This window comes from Corylus avellana, chromosome ca1 (assembly GCF_901000735.1).
Source record: "Corylus avellana chromosome ca1, CavTom2PMs-1.0".
NCBI lineage: Eukaryota > Viridiplantae > Streptophyta > Magnoliopsida > Fagales > Betulaceae > Corylus > Corylus avellana.
Window position 1 is genome coordinate 50,923,247 of NC_081541.1, and position 14,834 is coordinate 50,938,080.

The following is a 14,834-nucleotide window of genomic DNA, read 5'->3' on the forward strand; positions in this document are numbered from 1 at the left end:
GGAGTGGTTTTTGCCACCCCCTGCGACCGGTCTAGGGAGTGGCTCAGCCACCCCTTTTTCGCCATTGGGGGTGGCCGAACCACCCTAGGGCCCTTAGGAGTGGTTCGGCCACCCCAAACGAAATGGTGGCCGAGGTATTAAATTGATATTTACCTATAAGTGAAATATCAACTGTGATACGAATTGAAACCTAAGTTAAAAAAAAAAAAAAAAACAAAACAAAACAAAACATGAAAACGTAGGTACTACAAAAAGATAATTAACCCAAAAAAAAAAAAAAAAATGGAGAGTTGTGTGTACTGTGGTATTACTCTTCCTTTATCAATCATTCTTAGTGCCCATTAGCGTTTCTTTCACATTCCCATAAAAAGAAAATAATTGCCGAGGGTGTCGGCCCAAAGTTGTGTTGGCTACGGCGAGTAGATTCTTCAAGTGAGGGGGGAAAAATAATAATAAACGGCAAGGAGGCAAATGAAAAGTAACAGGAAAAAGCAAAACTTTATTATACTTATACTAACACACCAAAAAAAAAAAAAAAAAAAACCTTTATTATAATATGATTCTTTTGAAGTTTTTTTAAGTTAAGAAAAAGTAAGAAACAAGGGCATACTTGGACTTAGACTTATTTGTTAACTACTAATTAATACCCAAGAGAGCTATTTGCAACTCATTAAAATCTCAAGGACTATTTATGAAAAAAAAAAAAAAAAAAAAAACGAAAACATCATTTATTTCTCTTTAACTACTAATAAATGTGCAATTTTTATTTTTTTTCTAATGTTTAAATTTTTTCGATGTCTCCAAACTTACTATTGACTATTGATGTTGCTTAAAAAATACTTTTGTTAAAAAAGCAAACCCAAAGAAATTATGAAACAAGACCTGTATGTATGCTATGTTCAACAGTAGACAAATGGGTGGGTGGTGGTATTATTTTAAGCAAAATGAAAGCGTCAAAGGGCATGTGCGAGAGAGTATAATGTGATCACAGATGCGCTCTGGCCAGATGAAGACGCAGTGTGGCTCTCTACCATTACGTGTGTAAAGTAGCTGGGCACTCTCTACCATTATGTGAGTTAAAGTAGCTGTAATAGATGATGCGATGGCCATTGACTTTTTCCTTGAAATTAGTAAATGAGAACTTCCATGGCCTGCTTTTCTCTCTCTCTCTATATATATAAATGCCCACGCAGATCCTACGTCCCACTCCCTTGTCTCTATTCATTTCCGTTTCTTCTTCTTCTTCTTCTTCTTCTTCCGCGAACTGAATATCCAGATACCAACCCAGCTTTTCAATATTTCTTTTATCTCGCTGCTGAATTTGGTTTGAAGCTGGATCCCTCAGTTTTCACTAGTCTTCCTTGATCATACCTCCATAAAAGCTTTGATAGCATGTAAATCTGCCCTTCTTTTGGTTCTAGCCTAACCCCTGGCTCGCTTCAGTCCTCACATCCCTTAGCAATACATTCATAAAAGCCTAAACAGCATGTAATTGTATTCCCTCTTCTCCAAAAAAACCCAACAAAAACAAAAAAAGTTTTACTGTCATCCGATTTCTTTAAGTTCATTATTATGTTGAGTCGTTGATTATCTGTATTCTCTAGTGTTACCTATCCTGGCCAAGATTCAAACCCTCGTGTAGCCACACCTTTATAAAAATTACTCAATCATGTAATTTATATCCTTCTCGTTAATCACCAGCGTCCAATCAAAACCAAAAAAAAAAAAAAAAAAAAAAAATTATTTTTATTTTTATCAAGGTAGGTTGTGTTAGTTCCAAGAAAAAAAAAAAAAAAAAAACAGAGAAAAATGCCGGAATCAGAGGCTGGTACCCCACCGGTGTCGGCTCCGGCGACGCCCGGGACCCCAGCTCCGCTTTTTACATCTCTTCGAGTGGACTCGCTATCATACGATCGCAATTCAATGCCGCGATGCAAGTGCTTGCCTGTTAATGCGCCAACTTGGGGGCAACCACACACCTGCTTCACCGACTTCGCAGCACCCGATGTCTCTCTCACTCGGAAGGTACTCTCTCTCTCTCTCTTCCCCTCCGCCCAGAAGTCTGACTTTTTTTACCAAATTTTAGTTTACTTATAGAATGTATTGGAGGAGGCAAAATCAAATATTTATTATTTTTGGCCCAAACGAGTCTTTATTGCATTCGTTTGTCCTCTCATAATGATTAATGGCTCTGTAAACTCTTTAATATTATGTTTGGAAATGGCAAAGAGTACAATTATATATATATGTAAGCATTATGGTTCAAGATCTTGATTGTTGGGTCCTTTTGTTGTTGTTTTTTTTTTTCCCTGTTGGATGAATGCCAACCGTCTTGTACTTCAGCCTCCAGAGTTTGGATGGTTGGAGTCGTTGAACCGAATTCCAATTTGAGTCAACTATATATGGCCGGGGTTTCAGCTTCAACTAGCACTTCCTAATTTTCAACAACTCCTACAGTACTCTGTTTCATATTGCATTTGAAAATAAAATTTCTGTCTTCAGAAAAATATGAAAGAATTTTATTTTATTTTTAAGAAAGTTCATTTTTAAGCTTCTTTAAATTCAGTTTTGGACTTGAAAAAGCATTTTTTAATTTTTTTTTTTTTATCAAACAGACCTATTTTTATTCGGCATAACTTTTTATTTACTAAAAGCACATTTCTTAAACTACTTAACACAATCTCAAACTGCTCTAAAATTTAGGTTAAAAAGATTATTTACAAATTGATGTGCCCACTTTATAATTGATAAAATACTTAAATAAATAATTAGTTTATTAATTTTTATTAATTATGAATTATTCCATTAATTTGTAAATGCTTTTTTTTAGTAAAAAGATATAATATCCTATACAGTTTTTTTAAGTATATTGTTTGGTACGTCATGGTGCTAACCTGTCCCCAAATACCATTGGACAAATAAATAATGCATAAGTGCATGCATGTGTGCTGGCCAATTAGTCAACTACCTTGTAAAACGCTTTAAATAATCCCCTTAAGAAAGATTAAATATGTGGCATGTTTGGTTTAGTTTTTTAATCAATTCTCTTTAAGTAATTTAATTAATGAGTTCATTAACTATACTTTTAATAGAATCACTTTAAAAAAGAAACCTTGCTATTCTAAATTTTTCTGCTCCATGTCTCACCTATAATGAGTTTTACAATGTTTTTAATGATAATATATAAGAAATCAAAATAGTACTCTTTAAGAAATTAAGATGACAGAAATAATGAAAAAATATTATATGTATGTTTAAAGTATAGTACATATTTATTCTCTTAATTAGATAGTCACTATTTAAATAATCGTGGATATTAAAAAAGTACACGCCACACAACACCTTAATGCTAACTTGTAGGAGAGGAGATTCCTTTTTTTTATAGACTATATTACGGTAAGATCTGTATTTTAATCCTGCTTTATCCAACGCTGAGTAGTTACAAAAAGACAAAAACTAATTTCCCAAAACCTAACAATTCGAGTGAAACGTCTCATCGACTCTTGTTTTCTTATAATTATTGGTCGGCGTATTATTGTATTATCTTGTTAGAACATATTTTTTTTTTTCTCTCTCTCTCTCTCTTTCGAAAAAAGCCATCAAATTAGCCAACCTCGAAAGTCAACTTCAAGAATAAGAATCCTGAGCACATGCTACACAATTTTATTTTATTTTTATTTTTTTTTGTAATTATTGGATAGATTTCAACGAAGCCTATCGAATACCATTGTAGGGCTTGAGATATTTTACAATTTCAGAGAATTGTAGGACGACCACGTAAGGGATGCGGGTTTTTATTTTTTTATTTTATTTTTTTTAAATATTGACGTGAGTTAATTGAAAGTGATTATTTTGAATGATCAATTTACATTGAAAGTTTTTAGAGACCTGAAACTCTGCCATTCTAAAGAATTAGAAAAAGAGCTCAATATATATATATATATATGCTTCAATCCACCGTTGTACGTACTATTTAGTTGGTGAAACTTTATATATTTATTACAATGCCTGACGGCAAACAATCGTAAAGTGATATAATTGGGGTGTCATGCCTTAATTGTACCCCACATATATGATAGGGGTGTTGTTCTTTCTACTCAATCTCCCCCAAAAAAAAAAAAAATTACAAGATTTAGAGCCTTTATTAATATCATTCCTTGTCTCATGATACTTTGTAGCAAAAGTGAAACAATAATTTGGTCTATGGTTTGTCGCAAGTAGACCCGTCATATTATGAAAGAATGCCCTTAAGGTTTTTGTGTGTGTTTTTTTAATTAGGAGGAAAGTTTAAAGGGTTTATTTAATTATTATTTGAATGGTGCAAATTACTTAATTTTAAAAAATATTTTGGCACATTTTTGAAGGGTACCGTATGTGTGAACTGGTAGCGACGACAAATAAAAATAATTAATGAGATGAGGAATATTTGTTTTTAGTAGATAAAGAAAGTTAATAATGGTAGGTGGTGGGGTTAATTAATTTGCAGCTTGGAGCAGAGTTTGTGGGAACATTCATCCTGATATTTATGGCTACAGCCGGACCAATTGTGAACCAAAAATACAACGGAGCGGAGACACTGATAGGGAATGCAGCATGTGCAGGGCTGGCAGTGATGGTCGTGATTCTGTCGACGGGTCACATATCGGGAGCACACCTAAACCCATCCCTCACCATTGCGTTTGCTACACTGCGCCACTTCCCTTGGCTCCAGGTTCCAGCCTACATCGCAGCACAGGTTTCAGGATCTATTTGTGCTTCTTTCGCTCTCAAGGGTGTTTTTCATCCCTACATGTCCGGTGGAGTTACGGTTCCTTCTGTAACCACTGGCCAGGCTTTCGCACTCGAGTTCATTATCACTTTTAATCTCCTTTTTGTTGTCACTGCTGTCGCCACCGATACCCGAGCTGTACGTATAATATACATCCATCATCTTTCTTTTCTCATTTCTCAATATTTCTCATTAATTTCTCATGGCGGGGTGGGTTTATTTTGCTAGGTGGGAGAGTTGGCGGGTATAGCAGTTGGAGCTACCGTTTTGCTCAACATTCTTGTGGCTGGGTGAGTAACTTCTTTAATTTCTTTTCTGTTTTTTTTACTACTTAATTTTAAGCTCTATTAGCAATTGTACGTACGTATAGTAGCTAGGTCGGAAAAGACATGACATTTGAGGGAAAGATTTTGTTAACATGCAATAATCGTTGGATCGATTTGAACGTGGCAGGCCAACAACCGGTGGTTCAATGAATCCCGTGCGTACACTGGGGCCGGCAGTTGCAGCAGGCAACTATAAGTCATTGTGGATATACCTGGTGGCGCCCACACTTGGGGCCCTCACCGGTGCAGGTACCTATACAGCCGTGAAGCTCCGAGAAGACGAGGTTGAAGCACCGCGGCAGGTCAGGAGCTTCCGTCGCTAGGGGGACGCGCGAAAGGCCTAATAGTCCCTGCCCTTAGTAGTTTGGACTTTAGTTGTATGATGTGATAGATTGAAAAAGTAATATAATAATTAGAAGAATAAAAAAGGTGTGGAGGAGATGTGAGGATGTGACCGAAAGTCTACGCCCTAAAAATTAATTTGAGGAGTTGTATAAAGTATGCTACCTTTCCTTTGTATGGTGTGTTGTCATCTCACGGGGGTGTTTCTCCTTTTGGATGGAAGTCTCCCTGATGTTAAATATAAGCGCTTTGTATTGCGGGGTCCTTCGAGAGGAAACCAAGCAGCTTGTAATGATGTGTGTAGTGTGTAGTGTGACCTTTGCTTTATCAAAGATATTGATGTGTGTAGTGTGTTTGTAAACTTTGCTAATCAATCAAAGTGCATGATGAGCACGAATGGCTTGTTTTATTTACATTTGGCTCAATATTGCACTTTAATTATATATAATAGTCTTCACTTCTTCCCTTTATGTTTAATTACCTTAGTCTTTTCAGTAACTAAATACCATGCATGATCGCCACCGGCGAAAAACGCTCGCAAAGAACCAACGAGCGGTTGTTAAGGGACTGGCTGTAGCTTGGTAGATGCAATAATTGTCCATGGATTTTAACTTCGGGCAAGGACAATTATTGAGCAACATTATATTCCCTTTTTTTTCTTTTTTTGAACCACTCTAAATCTTGATTTGATTTGAATACACTCAATGGCAATAAAATTATATACAGTAATATATTCTTAACACTAGCAACCTCAAAAATCTCCATGATGCATCAGTAAGCTATTTCTTAACTCAAACAAAGTACAATTATTAGAAAGGACATACACCAAAGAGACAAAGAATAGAACAAAATCTTCAAGTCGTCACATTCGTTTTACTTAAAAAATCATATATTTTGATTCTCAAATCGGATTGAGAAAAACTTGGGTGGTGTTGGAAAGCTTTCACATAGGGTTACAATTTTGTATTAGGGGGTAGACTACATTCTACAGAGTACAGCTACAGCCTACAGAGGATGCTAGGGCAAGTTAAAAAAGAGACATTGACGCCCAAAATTGACAAAATTGTCCAGCCACCACTACCGTCCCACACTACCACCCCTCTTCTAATCAAGGTTCTGATACCCCGTCTGCCTGTTCTATACCCAATCTTACGTAGCAATATTCCTAAGAAGATTGATTCGCTAAACATCATATCTACTTTCCAAATAAACTTTTTATTACAATATTTTTTTATCCTATTTACTTTTCTTTTCTTCAATTATATATCACATTAAAACTATTTAAAAATGTGAAAATAAAAATGTACGTAACATTGTTGCTTATCTTCTATTTCTTGTCACACCCAAAAAATGGAGGTTCTAGAAAAAGATGCGATGGAGTAAACAACTATGCAAGTCTTGGCATTGTGCATGAGCGCAAAAAAACAATACGTGATGTACAACTGGCGATTCGTTTGCAGCATGAGGAAGAGCAATTTGTTGCATGATATAGGCTGATGGAGCAAATCAGAGCCTTATCCAATCAACTTGCCGCCATAGAAGTTGCTAACGGTTGTCGCCGTCAACCAACTCCACCTTTTGTGGATGAGGACGACATGATTACCTTTAGTGGGGTGCGATCTCAACGAATGAAGGTATGGTTAGACGTGTGGAATCTGCAACAAGCCAACTTGACCGTTATCCTCAAATCCATCTTATATGGAAGAGGAAGACGAATTTGTTGATGAAGAGTTCCAAGAATACGAGTTCATTGATGAGGAGTTTAAACATTGAGATGTTTATGAAGATGTTGAAGATCCTTCACAAGGATTTGTGGATTGGAATTCTCCACCAACCTATGATAGCAATATTAGTGATGAAGATTCCTTTTATCTTATTATTATTATTATTATTATTATTATGTCTATTCAAATGAGGGAAAGGGGAAAATAAGGATTACAAAGGAGGGTCCTTGTTACTCCTAATACAAATAGAAGAAATAAAAAGAGAGGAAGTGAGAATGCTACCAAACACAAGGTTGGAGGTTGTCCATCTAGCAACATGGTGTGCTCCAAAATTGGCACACCTTAAAATCTTCAATGTTTTCCATGTCGGGATGGAAAGCAGTTGATCTTTGATATCAGCTAGTATCAGATCAGTGCTCTAACCAGAGAACAAAGATGGATCATTTATGGCTAGGATAATAACCAAAGAATCACCTTCAATGACGATAGAATGGCAACCATAGAGACCGTTAGCCTCACAGCTAGCAAAGCTGCATGGACCTCGCCCAAGTTTGCTTCCATAGGAGGGAGCTTGAGGGAATTCATGACAAGGAACTCCCCTTGATGGTTTTTAAGAGTAGTTGTTGGCACAACAAAGGAAGGCCGAATGGCCAAATCAAAATTCACTTTGTAAGAACCCAGAAGAAGAGGAGGGCCCATAACATAGACTCAGAGACCACATGCCAAGCTAAAAGGCGATGCCTAATAGTGGACTTGGGAAGCTTGAGGACTACTTGGGGATTTGGTTGAGTCCCTTCATGAATCAATTTATTCCTAGCCATCCAAATGTGATCTCGCAACACCAAGGCTAAGATTTGGAAGTTATGAACTTCATCCTAAGTTCATAATAGGAATGCCCAAAGAGGAGTGAGGCCGAAGCAAGGCCTTGGTCTAAAGCTTAATCCATTGAGAGGAGAAGATCATAATGTTAAGGGGACAGTTGGAGCTAAACCACAAAAGCCTTTCACAAGGACAGCTTAGGAAGATGTGAAGCATAGTCTTCGGGGGGCCATAGCAAAAAAGGACAGCAAAGTAGCTCAGGATCTATAATAGGAGCAAATTTAAAAAAGTTAGTTCTTACAAGAAGAATGTTCTAGGTGATCTTCTAGAGGAGGTGCTTGAACCTAAGCTGGGCTTTCAAACTCCAAAGACACTTCCAATCTAGAGGGTAAGGGGAGAAGGGCTAGATGAGGCAACTTCATGGGCTGATTTTACAGAGAAACGGTCAGTGGGAGATGGGGACCAGGTCCAACAGTCAAGGGTTGGGGATTGAGGGATGTGGATCGAAATGATGGCACTAGCAGAAAAAGGGTCAAAGAGAAAGTGGATAAGAGGAGTATTCTAGCCCCTTATAGGGTAAAAGATGTAACACCCCCAAATCCGGCCTTGAACAGGCTGGTAGGGTTATTGGCAATTTCCCTAGTTGAGCTAACTTGTAGCTAAATGGAAAACTGCCCCTCTAAGTATCATCAGAGTTAATGCATAGGAAGGTAAAATAAATCTAAGAAGTCTTCTAATCATCAATGAATAGGTATAATCCTCAAAATATGGACACGAAGCAACTAACAACAACTTAAGCAAACCTGATAACAATGCGAAGATCGTTCTTAAGCAAGGTCTCTAGTGGAAACTATGCCACTCTTTGGTTCTAGGTACAGGCTTCCTACAAGATGTAATAACCGCGTAAGTTTAACGACGTAGTAAGTAAATCTCACAATTGGGTACGACATGAGCCAGTTATCATTAAGCAGAAATAAACGTGTAGTTTTAGTAAACATTTGAAAGAGGTATTGTGTCCGTTAATACACCTTAAAAGTATAGTTTGGGTGATAAAAGACGGTGTACTCCTGGCGGTAATCGCCTAAGTATTTTAATGCAGAAAATTAGTGCTTTTATAGATCATAACTATTATATCTGGTTTACCTGAGATATTACTCATTCTTAGCAGGGTTGGTGCTATTTCGAGGGACATGTACCTGACCATTGTACGCTATCGACCATTGTACGTTACCGTCCATAACACTAGCAGCCCGACTAAGTTTGACCTCAGGTAGCCTTCACTACTAATGATGTACGTCTTGTAGTGACCTGCCTGTTAAGGTTGTGTCAGTCACAGAATAACTATTGGATCCAAGGCCCATATATCACATCCTCTAATAGTTTGACCATAGAATCAAGTCTATATAGTAAGCACATGACCATTATACTGCATGTATTGGTGTACCATGTCATACAATACATCTTATCAACTAGTTATTAAAGTAGTTACCAAGTTGTACAAAATATAGGCATACTCATATCATACGCGTGCTCAGTCAGCTGACATATCGCATGTTTTTAAGAAAATTGTTCATAAGTATCTACTTATCTCATGCACTCATTTCAATTCTCCGACATCACGAATCCCTGCTATAACGAAATACGACCATCGTTATAAACAGTACTAGAGAACCCTATGAGGTTTTATCTAACGAAAAGAACTGCTAAAAAACCTAGTATCACATATTTTGGCTAAGGGTCGTTTGCCTTGCTCTCTGGGCGAGTGTGCGCTCTTAAGGGCAATGGTTCGGCCAGAGAGTTAAGACTCGGCCAGAAACTCTCAAAATGTGTTTTAAGCTTCTATTTGGAACTATGGGTTTGTGCATCTCTCCCTAGGCTCTAAATGGATGCATTTAGGTACAAAATATACTATTATGCAACTTTAAAGAAAACATGGACGAGTTGAAAGCTTTTCAAAATCATTCTTGGCCAAGGTATACTTAAAAATATACTTAAAAATATATAACACTGAGAAAGCAATAATAGCAGACATGAAGAATAAGAAATAAACTAGAAATCACCTTGATGATGGCAAGACTCCACCAAGGCTTCCTCCTCTCTTAAAGGTCACTCATCACTCTAGGGTTAAGATTTCTTGGTGTAAGTAGGGGTTGAAGTCGAAGGGCATGGCTTATATAGGGGCTTAGGGCGTGCTTTAGTCTGAAAAAGTGGAGAATGAGTTAAAATTACATTTCAGAGTTGTTAGCAAGCACTCGGGTATTGTTGGGCGAGCGTTCAGGTACTATTATACGTTGGATAAAAAGGTTCAGGTGTACGCTATAGGGTATTGCCCAATGGCTCGAATACTGGTCAATGAGCGCTCGTGCGGTCCTATGGTGCGCGCTCTCACCTAGGCCAAGAGTGTACGCTCGGTGGTCCCCTAGGACACGCTTGGCTAGTGAGGGTGGTTTTGAGTTTTTTTGCTTCAAAAAGTATGAATGGGTTGGGTCATTTGAAAAAGGTTTAGGTCATTTAGTTTAAGGCCTTGTTTTAAGGAAGCATTATCTGTTTTAGTAAGAAATCTTTAACTTTTAAAACAGATGTTTTGTCAGGGTATTACAAAAGATAAGGTCAGAAACCGTGAGATTAGGGAGGGAAGCGAGATTAGGGTTTGGGGTGGGCTTAAAGTTGTCAATGGAAGGAACCCAAGGAGAATCCAAAGTGCTAATTCCATTTCCAGTAGATACTGACCAGCAAGCTCCTTTTCTAACAATGTGCCCACACGTTAAAATCCCTTTCCAAAGCCAAGAGGCTGAAGGCGAGGCTTGAATCGAAAGAAAATTGTTTGCATAAAGATATTTTGAATTCAGGCAGTCACCCATAAGTAATCTCTATTGCTCAAGATATGTCAACCTAACTTAGCCAAAAGGGAACCATTTTGGACTTCCATGGCTTTAAGACCAAGACCCCCCACAATCTTGGGAGAACAAATTTTGTGCCAACCTAGCAGAAAGAGTCTATGCTTCTTATCAAGAGGAACTCCCCACTAGAATTTTCTAAGACAAGAGTCAATATCCTAACTAAAGGCTCTAGGCAATAGGAATAAAGAGATTGAGTAGCTGGGTAAGGAGTTGGCTACACATTTTATGAGAGTAGTGCGAGCCACTTGGGAGAGAAGCTTTGTCTTCCAGCTTGAAATTCTGTTGAGGGTTTTATTCTTGAGGTCTTCAAAGGCTAGGCTTTTGTTTCTGTGGAAGAAGAGGGGGAGGCCTAGATGCTTGGCTGTGGAGGGGATCGGGCGAAGGTTGAGGATAGCTTGGATGTTTGAGGAGGCTGTCGTAGATGTATTCTTGCTCGTAAATAAAGAGGACTTGTCTAGATTGACTTGTTGCTCTGACCAGGAGGCAAACTTAGAAAGACAGCTCATAGTGCATGAAGCCTCATTAGCAGTACCCTTGGAGAAAACCATAAGATCATTAGCAAACAACAGATGAGAAACAGGTGGGCTATTTCTAGAGATTTTAATACCACGGATGTTAGTAGCCGGATTTTCTTTGATGAGAAGTCTGGAGAGAGCCTCAGTACCTAGAATGAAAAGGAAAGGGGATAGAGGATTCCCTTGGCTTAAACCTTTGCTAGAAGCAAACTTTCCAAAATGGGATCCTTCAAGGAGGATGGAGAAAGAGACCGTTGAGATACATTGATCAATCATTTGGATCCATTTAGAATTAAAGCGCAAGCAAGAGAGCACCTTTAAAATGAAACTCCATTTCATATGGCCAAAAGCTTTCTTTGTATCAAGCTTAAGAGCCATCAGACCACCCCTACTTTGTTTCTTTTTCATTGTATGGAAATTTCATGGGCAAGAATGGAGTTGTCATGGATAGATCCTCCTTGAAGGAAGGTCGATTGGTTAGGGGATATGATCTTGTGCAGGAGAGGATTAAACCTGTTGGAAAGAATTTTTGAAATGATTTTGTTAGTTAAATTGGTGAGGCTAATTAGTATAAAGTGAGTGACTTTGGAGGGATTGTTGAATTTCTGAATGAGGGCTATGTGGGAATGGTTGAATTCCTTGAGCAAAAAACCAAACCTGAAGAAACCCTGCGCAAAGCTTATGACACTAACACGAATAATATTCCAGTGTGTTTTATAAAAAAGACTAGTGAAACCATCAGGACCAGGGGCCTTGGTGAGACCAAGCTGGGAAATGGCTTGACGAATTTTGGGCTCCTCAGGGACAATGCAGATGGAGGTATTTTCATCATGGAAAATCACAGGGGGCGAAAGGGAGGCCAAGTCCTCACCCAAAGAAGGGTTAGAAGAGGTGAAAAGGTTGGAGAAATACTCCATGAAATGTAACCCAATATCCTTCCTATTATTCAAAAAAGAGCCATTATCAAGTTCAATAGAGATAGCGTAATTATACCTGCGTCGGATTGTTGTAGAGGCATGAAAGAATTTGGTGTTCAGGTCCTTGCTGATTAGCCATAATTCTCGAGTTTTTTTTTGCCTTCTGAAGAGTCTTCTTTGATTAATTCTTCTTGAAGGGCTAGTTGTAGACTTTCTTCTTTGGCCGAGATAATCCAAAGAAGAGGGAGAGCTTCGCACTATAATGATTTCATCCGAAAGGCCTTTTATCTTATAGTGAATGTTGCCAAAATGCTGAATGTTCCATAACTTCAGAGTGACTTTAGAGGCTTTGATCTTACGGCTTAATGAAAAAGTTGCAGATCCATTAAAAGAGCAACTCCAAGCACTAGCTATAACTGAGTGGTTTGAAATATCTCTAGATCATGAGGATGAATCGTGATAAAGATCTTGTGAGAGGTTCTTTGTCCTATGATCATGAGGAAGAATCTATAGTGGATTGGGTATTCCACTAATCTACGACATTTATCCCGAAAAAAAGGAATCGTTGGAAAAGGTAAATCTCTCAGATAATATTGAAAATTTTGTTGATGAGAGTTTCATACATCATATGCTTAATGAAGAGTAATGCTACAAGTCTCTCTTGTGCCACTTTTGTGTCCCTCCAAAAATGACGTGACTCTTAAAATTATTATTGGGCTTGTGATTGATCATTATTGAATTCTGATCAAATGGTAATTTTAAAAGTCACGTCATTCTTGGAGGGACATAAGAGTAACACAAGAGAGACTTCTAGAATTACTCTAAAGTAATGGTATTTCGTTTCTACTCAAATTTCTTTAACAAAAAGCAGCAATTCTAGTTAATATTACATCAGGTTCAAAAGAGAGTATTTACCAAGAGGAGTCCTTATAACACTCGGCACAAACTCTAACAAATGAGTGAATGCCAAGTTGCTGTAAAGCCTGAATTTGTGCACAAAATTGTTATTGCCTATTGGTTATATTTCTACTAAAGCAACAATATTAGTAAGAAAAGAGAAAATAATAATAATAATAATTAATTAATTAATTCCATTTGATTAGATGAGTCCTCATGGCACAAGGTCCTCAAACAACATCGGTCAATTTCCCCCTACACTCGCCAGTCCACTATGATTGCTGGCCTCAGCTTCCCAACACCGCCTTCTCCGACCTGATTCGACCACCATGCGTTGTTGCGTGGATCTCATGTGCTTGCTTGTGGATCTCATTCGTAGGCACGTGTATCGCATGCGCCGGCCAGTATCTGCCCACTCCGTTTCCTGACCATTGCTACTATTTTTTGGTCTTTTTCTTGCTTTCCTGTTGTATTTTTGCAGATTTATTTGTATTTTGGTGTTTTTGTGTTTCGTGGGTTATTGTCTCCTTGATTTATATTGGTTTGAACTTTTAGCAAAGACTTTTGTAACTTATTTGGTGTTGGTGCCTCTCTTTTCAATAGTCCCAGATTCAGACTCTAACAGTGCTTCTACTGCTTCAACCTGTTCTCAGTGGTTGTTGCTGTTTACAAGTAGGAGTTCAAATATGTTTGCCTTAATCTGTGTCCCTTTTACTTTTGTAACCACATTGTGCGGCCCCTTGAGAGGATAGGGTCACGTGTGTGACCAATTTCTTACAATTTGTAATTATTTTCGCATTATTTTAGTTTATTTTGGGTCTATTGTGAAAGAGTTCACCACTTTTTCATTTTTAAAATCGTCTACTTCTTTTTCAATTCAGATCAGGAGTGAAAATGATCCATACTTGTAACATTTTATTATTCAATTAGAAGAAAAAAAAAAATATTAACATGTTCTATTTACAAAGACAATAATAGTTCATGGCTGAAGACAATAAGAATAATACGAGGCGCGTCTATCAATAATTGAATGTATTGTACAAACTGGAAAAGTGACATCACAAATATTTGCAGACAATATTAACATCACCTCAGATTTTTTCCTAACTCTCAATGATCTTTATATTTCCGATGTCGATTCAATCATTTATCCCCAACCACCACCAAAGGCGGCCTCTTTCTTCTCCTGATCCGAAGTAATATTCCAATGGCCAAGGAAAGAAAAGAAAAAGAAAAAAAAAAGCATGTCCAACCGATTTCGGGTGACCAGCTCTGCTTACAACTTCATTTTGACCTTTTTTATTCGTTTAACCTTTTCTATTTCTATTTTTATTTTTACTTCCCCTTTCCCTTCAAGTCTCAATGTGTCATACACAACAATTTCATACTAAAATCATTTTAAAAATTTATTAAAAAAATTGATTATTTGTTTCCTATAAATTTTAAAGAATTGTGATTTCTATAAATATTAAATATTCATTAAAAACGAAAATTTTAACACCCATATTTTAAAGAGAATGCTAAGTGTTCTTTTAATGTTTTCATTGTGACCTCTCAGCTGTAATGTGGCTTTTAAAATCACCATTAAATTTGATATTATCATTATTGACTTTTAATCTATTAGTG

General features: G+C 37.4%; 1 protein-coding gene across 1 annotated transcript; it reads left to right on the forward strand.

The window, feature by feature from the left end:
• The first annotated feature begins 1,154 nt into the window (after positions 1-1,154).
• Positions 1,155-5,847, forward strand: LOC132186412 (probable aquaporin NIP5-1). Its single transcript, XM_059600384.1, has 4 exons — positions 1,155-2,025; positions 4,487-4,906; positions 4,997-5,058; positions 5,222-5,847. The coding sequence occupies exons 1-4, from the start codon at positions 1,810-1,812 to the stop codon at positions 5,415-5,417; spliced, it is 894 nt and encodes a 297-aa protein (XP_059456367.1). The 5' UTR covers positions 1,155-1,809; the 3' UTR covers positions 5,418-5,847.
• The last annotated feature ends 8,987 nt before the right edge of the window (positions 5,848-14,834 follow it).

Coding starts and splice junctions, on each gene's coding strand:
- LOC132186412 (XM_059600384.1), top strand. CDS start 1,810: ATGCCGGAATCAGAGGCTGGTACCCCACCGGTGTCGGCTCCGGCGACG. Junction 2,026..4,486: donor ATGTCTCTCTCACTCGGAAG/GTACTCTCTCTC, acceptor ATTAATTTGCAG/CTTGGAGCAGAGTTTGTGGG. Junction 4,907..4,996: donor TCGCCACCGATACCCGAGCT/GTACGTATAATA, acceptor TTATTTTGCTAG/GTGGGAGAGTTGGCGGGTAT.